This window comes from Anolis carolinensis, chromosome 2, assembly GCF_035594765.1.
Source record: "Anolis carolinensis isolate JA03-04 chromosome 2, rAnoCar3.1.pri, whole genome shotgun sequence".
In the NCBI taxonomy this organism is placed as follows: domain Eukaryota; kingdom Metazoa; phylum Chordata; class Lepidosauria; order Squamata; family Dactyloidae; genus Anolis; species Anolis carolinensis.
The window spans coordinates 176157001-176170702 of record NC_085842.1 but is presented as its reverse complement, the minus strand read 5'-3'; the positions used below and the strand labels follow the sequence as shown (position 1 = coordinate 176170702).

The window sequence follows — 13702 nt, the reverse complement described above, 5'->3', positions numbered from 1 at the left end:
GAGACCAAATTGCCACTATCCGCTGGATAATGGGGGAAGGCAGGGAGTTTCAGAAAAACATCGATTTCTATTTTATTGACTAGCCTTTGACTGTGTGGATCATAATAAATTGTGGCAAGCTCTTGGTGGTATGGGGATACCAAGTCACCTTGGTATCGGTATAGTAGCAACACTAAGATCAGATCATGGAACAACAGACTTGTTCAAGATTGGGAAAGGAGTACAGCAGGGCTGTATCCTCTCACTCTACCTATTCATCATATATGCAGAACACATCATGCAATGTGCGGGACTTGACGAAATTGCTGGAAGAAACATTAACAACCTCAGATATGCAGATGATACCACTGACGGCTGAAAGCGAGAAAAAACTGAGGAGCCTTATCACCAAGGTGAAAGAAGAAACTGCGAAAGTTAAACATCAGAAAAACCAAGATGATGGCAACCAGACTGGTTGATAACTGGCAAATAGAGGAGGCAGTGTCAGATTTTGCATTTCTAGGCACGAAGATGACTGCAGATGCAGACTGCAGCCAGGAAATCAGAAGACGTTTACTTCTTGGGAGGAGAGCAATGACCAATTTAAATAAAATAGTGAAGAGTAGAGACATCACACTGGCAACGAAGGTCCGCATAGTTAAAGCAATAGTGTTCCCCATAGTCAAGCCCCCAGTGGTGCAGTGTGTTAAAGCACTGAGCTGCTGAACTTGCAGACCGAAAGGTCTCAGGTTCGAATCCGAGGAGCGGAGTGAGCAACCGCTGTTAGCTCCAGTTTCTGCCAACCTAGCAGTTCGAAAACATGCAAATGTGAGTAGATCAATAGGTACTGCTCCGGCGGGAAGGTAACGGTGCTCCATGCAGTCATGCCGACCACATGACCTTGGAGGTGTCTACGGACAACGCCGACTTTGGCTTAGAAATTGAGATGAGCACCAACCCCCAGAGTCGGACACAACTGGACTTAACATCAGGGGAAACCTTTACCTATTCCCCATAGTAACCTATGGGTGCGAGAGCTGGACCATAAGGAAGGCTGAGAGAAGGAAGATAGATGCTTTTGTTCTGTGGTGTTGGAGAGAAATTCTGAGAGTGCTTTGGTCTGCAAGAAGATCCAACCAGTCCATACTCCAGGAAATAATGCCTGACTGCTCACTAGAGGGAAGGATATTAGACGCAAAGATGAAGTTCTTTGGCCCTGTCATGAGAAGATAAGAAAGCTTGGAGAAGAGAATGATGCTGGGGAAAATGGAAGGAAAAAGGAAGAGGGGCCAACCAAGGGCAAGAGAGAAGGATTGAAGTGACTGGCTTGACCTTGAAGGAACTGGGGATGGCAACGACCGACAGGGAGCTCTGGCGTGGGTTGGTCCATGAGGTCATGAAGAGCTAGAAGTGAGTAAACAAAAAGGATTATAGCTTCTTCTTTTTTAATGCTGATTGGCTATCGAACATTTAGAATCAATAAATGGAGAAATAAACAGGCTAAATAAAGAGAGTCAGTTCAGATGCAGAGAGCACAAATAAAATGTGTCACCTGGAAAGTAGGAGTGGGGGGCATGCATCACTTAGCAAAAAGCAGAAAGTACTAAAGGAATGACATAGGAAGGGATCTGGAATGATGCAGATTGTCACCCATCCATCATCCTTCTGACCTTGGAAAGACTAGTTTCCAAACCTCAGTTGACAGCCAGATACCTTCCTTCCCATCCTCTCCTCCATCAGGTCATTCACCTCCACTTCTCATTCTAGTTTTCCTCATTTGATTTCCTTCCCTTATTCAGTATTCACGTTGCCTAGGGCTGCCATTAGAGACAAGCATTGGAAAGCCTGGGTAAACACAAAGCACTCAAGGCAAAGTAGGATTGCTGGATCACTAGACTGTAAGCACTTAGAGTATAAACGTAGAAGCTAACCTAACAGCATGATATACTCTGGCACAGTCCTCCCTCCCTCCCCCTCCCCCTAAACTTGCTTTAATGTTTTGATTTTGTAATGTGTGACTGAAGATTTATTTCGGAAATAAAGAGTAAACAGAAGGAACGGGGTTAACATTTTCTGATAAGACTTTCAAAACATGTATTAAACATCAAATTTCCTAAAGATATGTGTATGGTATCTGTGTTGTTGTTTTTTAATTCAGCGCCCCAAAATACATTAGAAACAACTACAGTATCAAGATAATTTTTTCCATTGGAGGTCTATGATTAGTCGTTGAATCAGTTAGCATGATCAACTAGATATTCCTTTCTTTTGGTCTGTATGGCTTCTGCATATTTAGAGCATCATTTTCTCTAAAAATTTACATGTAAATAGTTTTAAAATGTCACTCAGTGTGCATTGCTTGTCACAACTGATGGATTTGCAAGTGATGGAGCTGCAAGCTCCTACTTGGCTAGAGTCAATTTCTACAAACTGAAAGATGGCAGAAATGGAACATTAATCTACAACTTCGTCAGAGTGCTGAAATGTAATTTTGAATGGCTTGTGTGTCTCTCAAGAGTTTTCCTCTTTGATGTGTCTATACCTATCTGGTCTTGTATCATTTTTCTCTTTGTATGTGGTTTTCTGATTATTTTCCCATAAAATGTATTCTGTAGATACTCTAGTTAAATTGATAGATCCATGGGAGGATTGTATAAAGGAACATTTGCTGCTAGTATCAGAGTTTAGGGGGAAAAGTGCTTTCTTGAACTACAGTTCCCAGAATCTCCTGGCCAGAATGATAGCTGGCCATTGGAACACCCCTAGGCAACGCGAACACTGTGAACCAACATGGAGGCCAATAAACAATCTAATATCTTTATTAAGGCAATAAAAGTTTCAAACAAAAATAAGCAGAATAGATAGTCAAACAGTTGACCTTTTTGTAAAGATCAGAATTAGTCCAAAGAATGAAAGTTTTATGTCCAATATTAGAGTCCAAAGTCCAAAGTCCAAAATCCAAAACCGAAACACACTCAAACTTATTGGTAGTTTGAGTGGGGAAAGGAGCAAAGTTCCTCTAGAAAGTACTTGAAATAATAGTCCCAATACAAGGTTCAAGGCAAGGCAAGGCTGTTTGTGGTGGATCTGAAATGCAGTCCAAACCTGGCAAGGGACGAGCCGCAACGCCCAGTCTACTCGAGAGCAAGCGCGCCAACGGGCCGCTTAGAAGCTCAGGATCAAGAGACGATGTATTCTTCCTTAGAAGTCCAGTTGACACCGCAACAAAGATCCTTTGCACAGAACTTTTATTGAAGTCCAAAAGCTTCCCCCAAGCAGGTGCGTGACTCCCCAAATGTTCCCAAGAGAACAAGCTGCTAACAACGAGGTGCCAGATGCCTGCCTCCTCAATTCTTCCCAGGAGAACTAACTTAGCCACAATCTCCCCACTCCGCTAATCTCACACTTCTCCTTAAACTTTGTCTTCGAGAGCGATCTGTTTGGAAAGTAGCCCTTCTATCAAAGTCTAAACCCTCCGGAGATCTGGGAGGAACCACCACCATTTCAAGGGCATTCCTAATTGGCTCTGGCTCTGCAATGTCAACAGGAGACATCTGGAAAGGGATTGAATCATGCTGCGGTGGGAAAAAACCCAAATCCTCTTCATTTTGATCCGCAATGGCTGCTGGATCGGGGGCCAAAGGCCATGATAACCAGGGGACAGATATTTCTGAGAATTATGGTGTAAAATAATAATATTTGAAACTTCTAAGATTTTGTAGGTCACTGCATTGGAACAGAAAATTCTTGAGACTCTGGAACATTAGAACACTTTTGGGACCTTCCAGATTTGCTAATTTCATAAACAAGGTGTTTGGCAGCAACAAATTCCACCTCCGCCTGCTCTGCGCTTTCAAATTAATCACTTCCCTTCTCTGTTTAGGAATGCGATCCAAGTATTATCAACTGTCAGTTGATTTTTTGCTTTTTTGTTCACGTGTGATTCAAGAACATTTTACATAATGGCATTTCAACTATCCTCCACGTTGGAATTAGACCCAGACAATGGACCAAAGAGCCCAAGAATTATATGTAGGCCACTATCTTCCTGTAAATTGTGTCATGGCCTCAGCAACCAAGTGTTCCCTACTAAAGAGGCATGGTCTTTGAATTAAGCATACCTACCCAAAACTCCTTTGTAGCATGTCACATCTGTGGTGGTGTTTTGCTATTAATTCAACATTACACTGGAGATGGATCATCTAATTACCTGATTTGAGATCACTTTTGTTTCTCTGCTCCTTGTGACAGCTGTAATTTGGGTTAGGAACAAGAGTTAACAATTGGTCTTGACCTCCTTACTTTTCTCTGCACATATGTTCTGAATTTTGACCTGGGTAAAAAAAACAACAACCTCCTAGCATTTAGAAAGCTCTTTATTTTTATCTGCTTAGAAGCTCTGACAGTACTTTTGTGGAGATGTGAACATTTTTGTAGAATCTTTCTTTCTGCTTCTCAACATGGGTTGCCTTTCCAGTATTCTCTTTCCACATTTGTCCCATTTTTGTTCACATTTAAAGATGACCTACTTTAGGCCAACCAGGCTCTGCTGTTAATTATGTGAATTCAATTAGTTAACAGTCAGCAGACATACTGTATATACTCGTGTATAGGTCTAACAATGTTAGTCAAAACATCAACTGTAAAAATCTGGGTCGATTTATCCATAGCTCAATGTAGCTACTGTAAATTAACTCTTATTTTAGAAAAAGAAATATCAATTCTCTGAATAGAATAGTAAAGGAGGGAGCTTAGTCCAACTTGAGAAAACCTAAAAGAAGCTACTGTCTCTTCCGTGGTACTGTTTCTGGAATTTCTGTGCAGGAAAATAGCAACAATGCTGGCACCACAATGCAGTCGTGGTGCTTTCCCCTCTTTAAAGAAAAACCCTCAACTAATCATATCAAAATCCAAAATTTTGTCCCCAAAACCTTCCCTCAGCTTATACCTGAAGTTGGCTTATACGTGAGGTCAATTTATTCATGAGGTTGATGTACACAAGTATATACAGTAACCCCCCCCCCCCATGTTTTGCCTTTCTTATAAAAGTCTCCTCTCTGAGGCTGCTATTTCCATTTCTTGGCTGGGGAGCTCCTTAAGATAAGTTCACTAGAAATGAAAATGCTAGCTTTTGGGGAAAGGACCTTTGCTCGAGTTGTAGCCAGGTGAGAATGGAACTTCCTTTCCTCCACTTCTACAACTCTGCTTTCATTTGGCTCCTTTCTACATAACAAAATAATGCCCTATATTGTCACAATGACAAGAAATTATATAGTTTGGTACTCCAGTGGTCCTTGTTGGAGAGCTTGGTAAGTTATTTTAGTACAACAACCTAGTTTTTCTGCAAATATCAGGTCTCCAGGCAGACTAAATCTCTGTCCTGTGCATACACATTCCTGTGCCTTCAAGTTGACTGCCAACTTACGGTGACCACATTAACTTGATAGAGTTTTCTTAGACAAAGTATCTTGTACCCCTTTATCCAGTCTATGATCAACCCCCCCCCCTTGAGATGGTGAGCCAGGAAGCACCTCCTCTATCTCTCCATCTGCCCTTAAGTCTCACAGGACCTCATTCAAGTCATCAATAAAGATGTTGAACAGGACTGCGTCCAGGACTGAACCCTGCAGCACTTCACTAGTCAGTTCTTTCCAGGATGAAGAGGAACCATTAGTGAGCACCCTTTGGGTTTGGTCACTTAACCAATTTCAGATCCACCTAATAGTAGCATTTCCTAGCTCACATTTGACCAGTTTGCTTGCAAGAAGGTCATGGGAGACTATGTCGAAGGCCTCACTGAAATCAAGATATACTACATCCACAGCATTCCGTTCATCTACCAAGCTTGTAACTCTATTAAAAAAAGAGATCAGATTAGTCTGGCATGGCTTATTTCTGAGAATCTATGCTGACTTTTAGTAATCACAGCATTCCTTTCTAAGGGATTGCATACTACCTCCTTAATGATCTGCTCCAGAATCTTTGCTGATATTGATGTCAGGCTGACTGGATGGTAATTGTTTGGATCCTCTTTTTTCCCTTCTTAAAGATATGCCCTTTTTATTGATTTTAATCTCTCTGGCAAGCCTGAGTTCGTTTTGTGCCTTAGCCTTATGAACCTTTTCTCTACATATGTTAGTTATTTGTTTGGATTCCTCTTTGGTGATTTTCTCCCTTTTCCATGTCTCTTTTAAATCTTATCTCAGTTCAAAGTTCTTTGAACATCCATTCTGGTTGTTTTATAATTCTTCTATTTTTTTTTCTCTTTGCTGGTACTGTTTGCAATTGTGCCTTCAGTATCTCACTTTTAAGAAACTCATTCATCATTAACCCCCTTCTCTTTTAGTATTCCTGTCCATGGAATCCTGCTCAGCATTTTCTTAAATTTCCTGGCGTCGGCTCTCCTAAAGTCTAGAATGTGTGTTTGACTTCTCTTAGTTTCACCCTTCCTTTTTACTTTCTAAGTGATTGCAGACTGCTTCTTTAATGATTTTCTCCAGAATCTTTGCTGGTGTTGATGTCAGGCTGCTGCTGCTCAGTTGTTTAGTCGTCTCTGACTCTTCACTTCTTGGGAGGAGAACAATGGCCAACCTTGACAAAATAGTGAAGAGCAAAGACATCACACTGGTAACGAAGGTCCACATAGTCAAAGCAATGGTATTCCCCATAGTAACCTATGGATGCGAGAGCTGGACCATAAGGAAGGCTGAGAGAAGGAAGATAGACACTTTTGAACTCTGGTGCTGGAGGAAAATCCTGAGAGTGCCTTGGACCACAAGAAGATCCAACCAGTCCATCCTCCAGGAAATAATGCCCGGCTGCTCACTGGAGGGAAGGATATTAGAGGCAAAGCTGAAGTATTTTGGCCACATCATGAGGAGACAGGAAAGCTTGGAAAAGATCACGATGCTGGGGGAAATGGAAGGAAAAAGGAAGAGAGGCCGACCAAGGGCAAGATGGATGGACGGTATCCTTGAAGTGACTGGCTTGACCTTGAAGGAACTGGGGGCGGTGACAGCCGACAGGGAGCTCTGGCGTGGACTGGTCCATGATGTCAGGCTGGTAATTCTTGGGGTCCTCTTTTTTTCTCATTTCCTGAAGATCAATTGCCGGGACTTCTGATCTCCAAGAATTCTCAAAGATTGTTGCCAGTGGTTCTGAAATGACTTCTGCTACTTCCTTCAATACTCTTCGATGTAATTCATCTTGCCCTGGAGACTTGAATTCATTTAGAATAGCCAGATCTTCCTGGACAACTTCTTTACCTATTTTGGGTTACATTTCCTCTATTACCTTGTCCGCTCCGTATTGCTCAGGTTGAACATCAATCTCCTTTTGGGAGAAGACTGAAGTAAGGAAGAATGAGAATGAATTTAGAGTAGTTTGAGAATTGGAGATATGGGCGCTTGCCAACACCCCCCTGAAGGATTCTCTAATTCTGACTAGAAGTGTCTGAAATATATTAGACTAGATACCAGGCTCTCTTGCATTCTCTTCTCCTTTATGCTTTCAGTTTCTAATTCCATTTTTTTCGTGGCCACCCACTGCAGCAGCTGATTCACTCCAGCACCTACACCTTCTCCTACTGTGGTTGATTGGTTTTGCTCTTTCCCAGGAAGACATTGAGACAGCTCTGCTGCAAAAGTCAATTTACTCCTCGGTGTGGAGATGAAAGGATAATCTCTGTAGTCTAGACCCGTCATTTGCAGGCATCCTCTCCTCAGGGAATCGCTTCCCCACTTGGCATAAGTACCAAGGAACCCCAGCATGTTGCACATGATTCAGTGACATTGTAAGGTGTGTTCTCATGCCGTTGAAACAAATCAGCTTCTACAGAAGTTAGCAACAGAAAATGTTCCCTTCATCGTGAATGTGATTTTCCTGCTTCTTGGCAGGGGGTTGGACTGGATGGCCCATGAGGTCTCTTCCAACTCTACTATTCTATGATTCTATGATTCTATGAATGTTGTGAAATGCTAAACAAGAATGGTGAACAGTGAACAACCAGCATGCTTAGTCTTTCCATTGAGGCTCCCTGATATGCTCACAGAAACACAATACAGTCAGCCCTCCATGTTTGGTGGCGTAATAATAATAATTCTGGAACACAGACATCACAGTTGTAGAAAAGAAAAAGGTTTGGATTATTGATGTCGCCATCCCAGGTGACAGTCGCATTGACGAAAAACAACAGGAAAAATATCAGGAGCTCAAGATTGAACTTCAAAGACTCTGGCAGAAACCAGTACAGGTGGTCCCAGTGGTGATCGGCACATTGGGTGCCGTGCCAAAAGATCTCAGCCGGCATTTGGAAACAATAGGCATTGACAAAATTATGATCTGTCAGCTGCAAAAGGCCACCCTACTGGGATCTGCGCGCATCATCCAAAAATACATCACACAGTCCTAAACACTTGGGAAGTGTTCGACTTGTGATTTTGTGATACAAAATCCAGCATATCTATCTTGTTTGCTGTGTCACACAATGTCGTTGTGTCAATAATAATAATAATAATAATAATAATAATATAACTTTATTCTTATAACTTTCCTCCATCTCCCCAAAGGGACTCAGGGCGACTTTCATGGGGACCAAACCTGAAAAACAAGTGTACAAGATATAAAAACAAACATTAGTGGTAGAGGATCTGTGGAATGAAGACATTTCTAAAAAAATATTACCCAAGAGAACAACAGACGTTGCTGTGCTCGACATCTGCTGGAAGCTCATCACAGGATCACATTGGAGGACCTAAAGGTGTCCTCTCTCTGGATCCTCCAGTTTGACTGGGAGAAGTTGACCATACAGTCATACTAGAGAACATTGAGATTCCTAAAGAAATCATTGTAATCAAATCCACGAATTATCAAATTTGTAAAAATCAAACCCACAAATCTAGAGAGCCAACTGAATTTTGCAAACTACTTCTGTAGATTGTGATAATCTTCTCAGTTGTACATGCTTTTCAGACATCCCTGGTTTGACCTAGTCACAACTCCAGCTTAGACTATCATCCTGCTGCTATGGCCATGCTAGCTGGGGAATTCTTGGAACTATGTTTATCAAAAGTATTGTGGATGCATATTTTCTAGATTATCTAGTTTACTATTAATGTGCTACTGGCATTAGGAGTTTGCTGTTGTTGGATTGTTACTGGGTTAATTTGATGCAGTCAGATGTCAAGGAGGTGCCAATAGCTACCCTGTTTCCCCAAAAATAAGGCATCTACAGAAAATAAGACCTAGTAGAGGTTTTGCTGAATTGCTAAATATAAGGCCTCCCCCGAAAGTAAGACCGTGCAAAGTTTTTGTTTGGAAGCATGCCCACTGAACAGAACACCAGAACATGCAGGATCAGTAAATGTACGCACCATAGAGTGTTGTACATGGAAATAATGGTAGTAACAAGAAATTCTTGATAGGATTCACAGTTACTCTGGTTATGCTGGTCTGTGATGACATCTACTGTACAGTATATAATAAATGTTCATTTTTTTGTTCAACAATAAATGTGAATTCTTCATGGAAAACTAAAACATCCCTTGAAAATAAGACCTAGCGCATCTTTGTGAGCAAAAATTAATATAAGACACTGCCTTATTTTTGGGGAAACACGGTAACACAGAAAGACCCCTAAGTAAGTCAATGGGGATGTTTTGAATGTGCTTTTCCTGCTTCTTGGCAGGGGGTTGGACTGGATGTCACTCAATGATTCTATGTTGAATTGTTGCCATGTTTCCAGATACTCTTTCAGCCTTCCTTTCTTGTTAGCAAGTTACTGGATACTTACTGGTTAGCTTCTCAGTCCACACACCACGGCTATATCTAACCCACCCTCTCGTTCTGTGGGTGTTTTTATTCAGAGACATTTTGTCCAGAGGAAGGAGCTACTTTGGGAACTTCGGTAGGAATTTCAAGCAAGTGGTTTCTGCTTTGTGCTGACCTTGGTACTATGTCCGCATTAATTTTAATTTCAAACGTTTGGGAAGAACAAAATGTCTGGTCCTTTTATGGGCTAAGGCAGAATTGTGGTGCCACTGCAGAAGGCTATCCATAAGATGCCCTTTGTACAACACCTTGGTTTTTTAGGTGCTTCATAAATAACACTGATGATATCATGACGACTCTTTTTCCTCTAGCGTGCATGGCCAGTTCCTTCTAGGGAGAGAATTATGCGTCCTGGCGGAGGAAGGCAGGACAGAGAAGTGGTTCACACACTGCACGTTACCCATGTCCGAGCTTGCAATCATTTTGTGCTTGTCCCTGAGCCAATGCCAACAAAGAGCTAATTGGCTGGAAGGGAAATGATAGGACTCAAAACATTACAAGAAATATAATTTGTTGGCCTTCTTGTACTGCTGAGTCCGACATCTTCTCAATTGCATCAAGAAGCTGCTGAGCAGAGATTTTTCAGAGCCCAAGGCAGCAGACTTTCAAACCTTGTTTGCAACGTGGTGATCTGATTTTGCAGAAACATTTAGTTTTCTCTCTGAAGTAAAGCGCTCAGAACTTCGATGGCTTGCACAATCTCTCAGACAGAATACAGTATGAAATTATACCATTGATGGGTTCTGCATCCACCGATTCAACCATTCCCAGCTTGAAAATTTTCTTAAAAAATATTTTAAAAAATCAAAAGATAAACCTTGATTTTTCAATTTTACCATTTTATTAAGTCATTGAATATAATTGGACCTTCTGTCCAAATCTCATTTTATCTTTTTCTTTTTTTTCCTCTTTTTTCCTCATTTTATCTAACAATTTACAACAAAATTAAGTCATGAGCTGTTCTTTCTTGATGGGAACACTTAATGCCACCAGTCAGAAGGGGCTGTGCAGCTAATCTAATCTTCCCTTTTTACCTGCCATTTTCTGTGGGCAAAAATGTATGATGGTGAGAAGGTGTAGGATGGTTCCAAAAGGAAGACTAATATACAGAATAAAACAATGGTAACAAACAAATTATAATCCTTACAGGCGCATGAGTAATACACAAATACAAAGTGTTGTACTCAGTTATTGAACATATTTATCTGTTACTGAAAAAACATACAAACATGAATATAATGTTTGATGTAATGCTGTAAACAGTTTGTATTTGTGTATTACTCATGCATCTGTAAGGATTATAATTTGTTTGTTACCATTGTTTTATTCTGTATATTAGTTAGTAATAGGACAACTGTATCTTTACATGTATTATAGATTTCTGTGTACTTTAGTGTCCAAAAGGAAGACACCATCATCTTGTGTTCTCTTAAAATTAGGTGAATTTGCAGCAAGGCATTTCACAGTGAAAAGTTACATACGAAAACATGTACTGTATTATAGTGAGAAATGCTCTTTCATAACAACAACAACAACAACAACTTTATTTTTGTATCCCGCTTCCATCTCCCCAAAGGGACTCAGAGCGGCTTACATGGAGACAAACCCGATCAACATAATTAAAATGTAACACACTAAAATTCATAAAACAATATAATAAAACAGTTTAAAACAACTAAACATAAGCCCTGTTGTCTGAGGGTGCATCTACACTTACAATTAAGGCAGATTGACACCAAATTACCTGTCAAAGCTCAATGTTATGATTCTTGGGATTTGTAGTTTCATGGGGCACCAGCAGCCTTTGGGAGAAAAAGCTTGCAAAATTACAAGCTCCATGACTCCATAGCATGAAGCCATGGCCACTAAAGTACAGTAGAGTCTCACTTATCCAAGCCTCGCTTATCCAAGCCTCTGGATTATCCAAGCCATTTTTGTAGTCAATGTTTTCAATATATCGTGACATTTTGGTGCTAAATTTGTAAATACAGTAATTACAACATAACATTACTGCGTATTGAACTATTTTTTCTGTCAAATTTGTTGTATAACATGATGTTTTGGTGCTTAATTTGTAAAATCATAACCTAATTTGATGTTTAATAGGCTTTTTCTTAATCCCTCCTTATTATCCAAGATATTCGCTTATCCAAGCTTCTGCCAGCCCGTTTAGCTTGGATAAGTGAGACACTACTATACTATCAAACTCTCAAAATCATTCTGCTTGCCATATCTAAGTCCTAGGGAGCACTGATAGGGACAAAGACTATTTGTCCCAGTGCAAACGAATAGATAAATACAGATATTTAGAGATCTTGTATAGTATTCTGGCTTCATCAGAGCAAAATATCTGAGGCAGGATGAGAAGGTGAATAAAGCTACTCCTTAAACACAGATGTCTCTACTGGTTTCTGCTTCTGGCACAAGGAGACAAGCTGAAGTGTAGAATGTGTCTTAGAAAATGCTTTTCAGGAAGCCCTTGTGGGTATCTTTTATGTCTGTCTTGAAGGACATGCAAGAGTGTTGCAGGCCCCTTCCACGCATCTGAATAAAATCCCACATTATCTGCTTTGAACTGGGATATATGGCAGTGTGGACTCAGATATTCCAGTTTGAAGCAGATATTGTGGGTTATTCTGCCTTGATATACTGGGTTATATCTATATATATAAAAGGGTAATGAAATTTCGGCCTAGGACAAAACAACAAAACTACACACCCCAGAAACACTAAACTTGGCAGCACAACTCCTCATCCATGCCTCTACGTTCATACAACAAACAGCTCCAGCTACTCCAGAAAACGGCCAGGCTTTGAGACTGCAAGGCTATTCACTGCTATTCCACCTGGCCAACAAAGGATTCCTATATGCCACAGCAACGCGTGGCCTGGCAAAGCTAGTGTCTGTATATATTTGCAGTCATTTGTGTTTTTTCTTTCTCTGCTAACAGGCTTCTCTCCTTTTCTCTCTTCCCTCTGTTTAGGAGTTCTCTTTTGTCCTCCCATTGGGCCCTGATGCTTTTGGGAATGAGCACTTGTGGCAGAAAAGCCCTGACTCTGCTCAGCAGCGTGTTTGCTGTCTGCGGATTAGGGCTGCTGGGCATTGCTGTGAGCACCGACTACTGGTTGTATCTGGAGGAAGGGATCATTTTACCCCAAAACCAGAGTACCGAAGTCAAGATGTCTCTGCATTCTGGCCTCTGGAGAGTTTGCTTTTTGGCTGGTATGGCATTTTCTGTTAAAGGAAATCTGTCTCTTGCTCATTGCTTCTTAATTATTCATACTAACAAGTCTTTCCAATGACATATTAAGACAAAATGTGTACATGGTGGCTGTTTAAGATATTCCTTCATATATAGACTCACAAAACAAAACTGTTGATGGTTCTTAATGATCTCATTTTAAAGAGAGGGAAAAGACACCATTTGGAGTAATTTGAGTTGATTCACATATGCAGGTCTATTTGCCAATAGATGTGGGTTCATATATGTGCTAAGGATAACTAACACATCTGTTAAGATCACCATCAAAGAATAGGCAGCATTAAGATCACCATCAAAGAATGATCAGTCTCCTTGTGGAGAGAAAAATCATCATCATCATCATTATTATTATTATTATTAAATAATAATAATGATGATGAATTTATTTATTTATTTACCATATTTATATTCCGCCCTTCTCACCCTGAAGGGGACTCAGGGTGGATCACATTATATACATATAGGGCAAACATTCAATGCCCATATACACATAGAATTGAGACAGACGCAGAGGCAATTTAACCTCCTGAGGGGATGTTCGATTCTGGCCACAGGGGGGAGCAGCTGCTTCATCATCCACTGTGACGGCACTTCCTCATTCCAACGTCGTAAATTAGTTAAATTTGCCTCCC

The 13702-nt window shown here is 40.7% G+C and overlaps 1 protein-coding gene across 1 annotated transcript in view; it reads left to right on the top strand.

Moving 5' to 3' along the window:
* The window catches only part of cacng5 (calcium voltage-gated channel auxiliary subunit gamma 5), a 78357-nt gene that overhangs the window by 35156 nt on the left and 29499 nt on the right, over window positions 1-13702 (top strand). The window contains exon 2 of the mRNA XM_062971146.1: window positions 12792-13030. Within this exon, the coding sequence (XP_062827216.1) occupies window positions 12823-13030 (208 nt within the window). The 5' untranslated portion in view covers window positions 12792-12822. The remainder of the gene's footprint in view (window positions 1-12791; window positions 13031-13702) is intronic.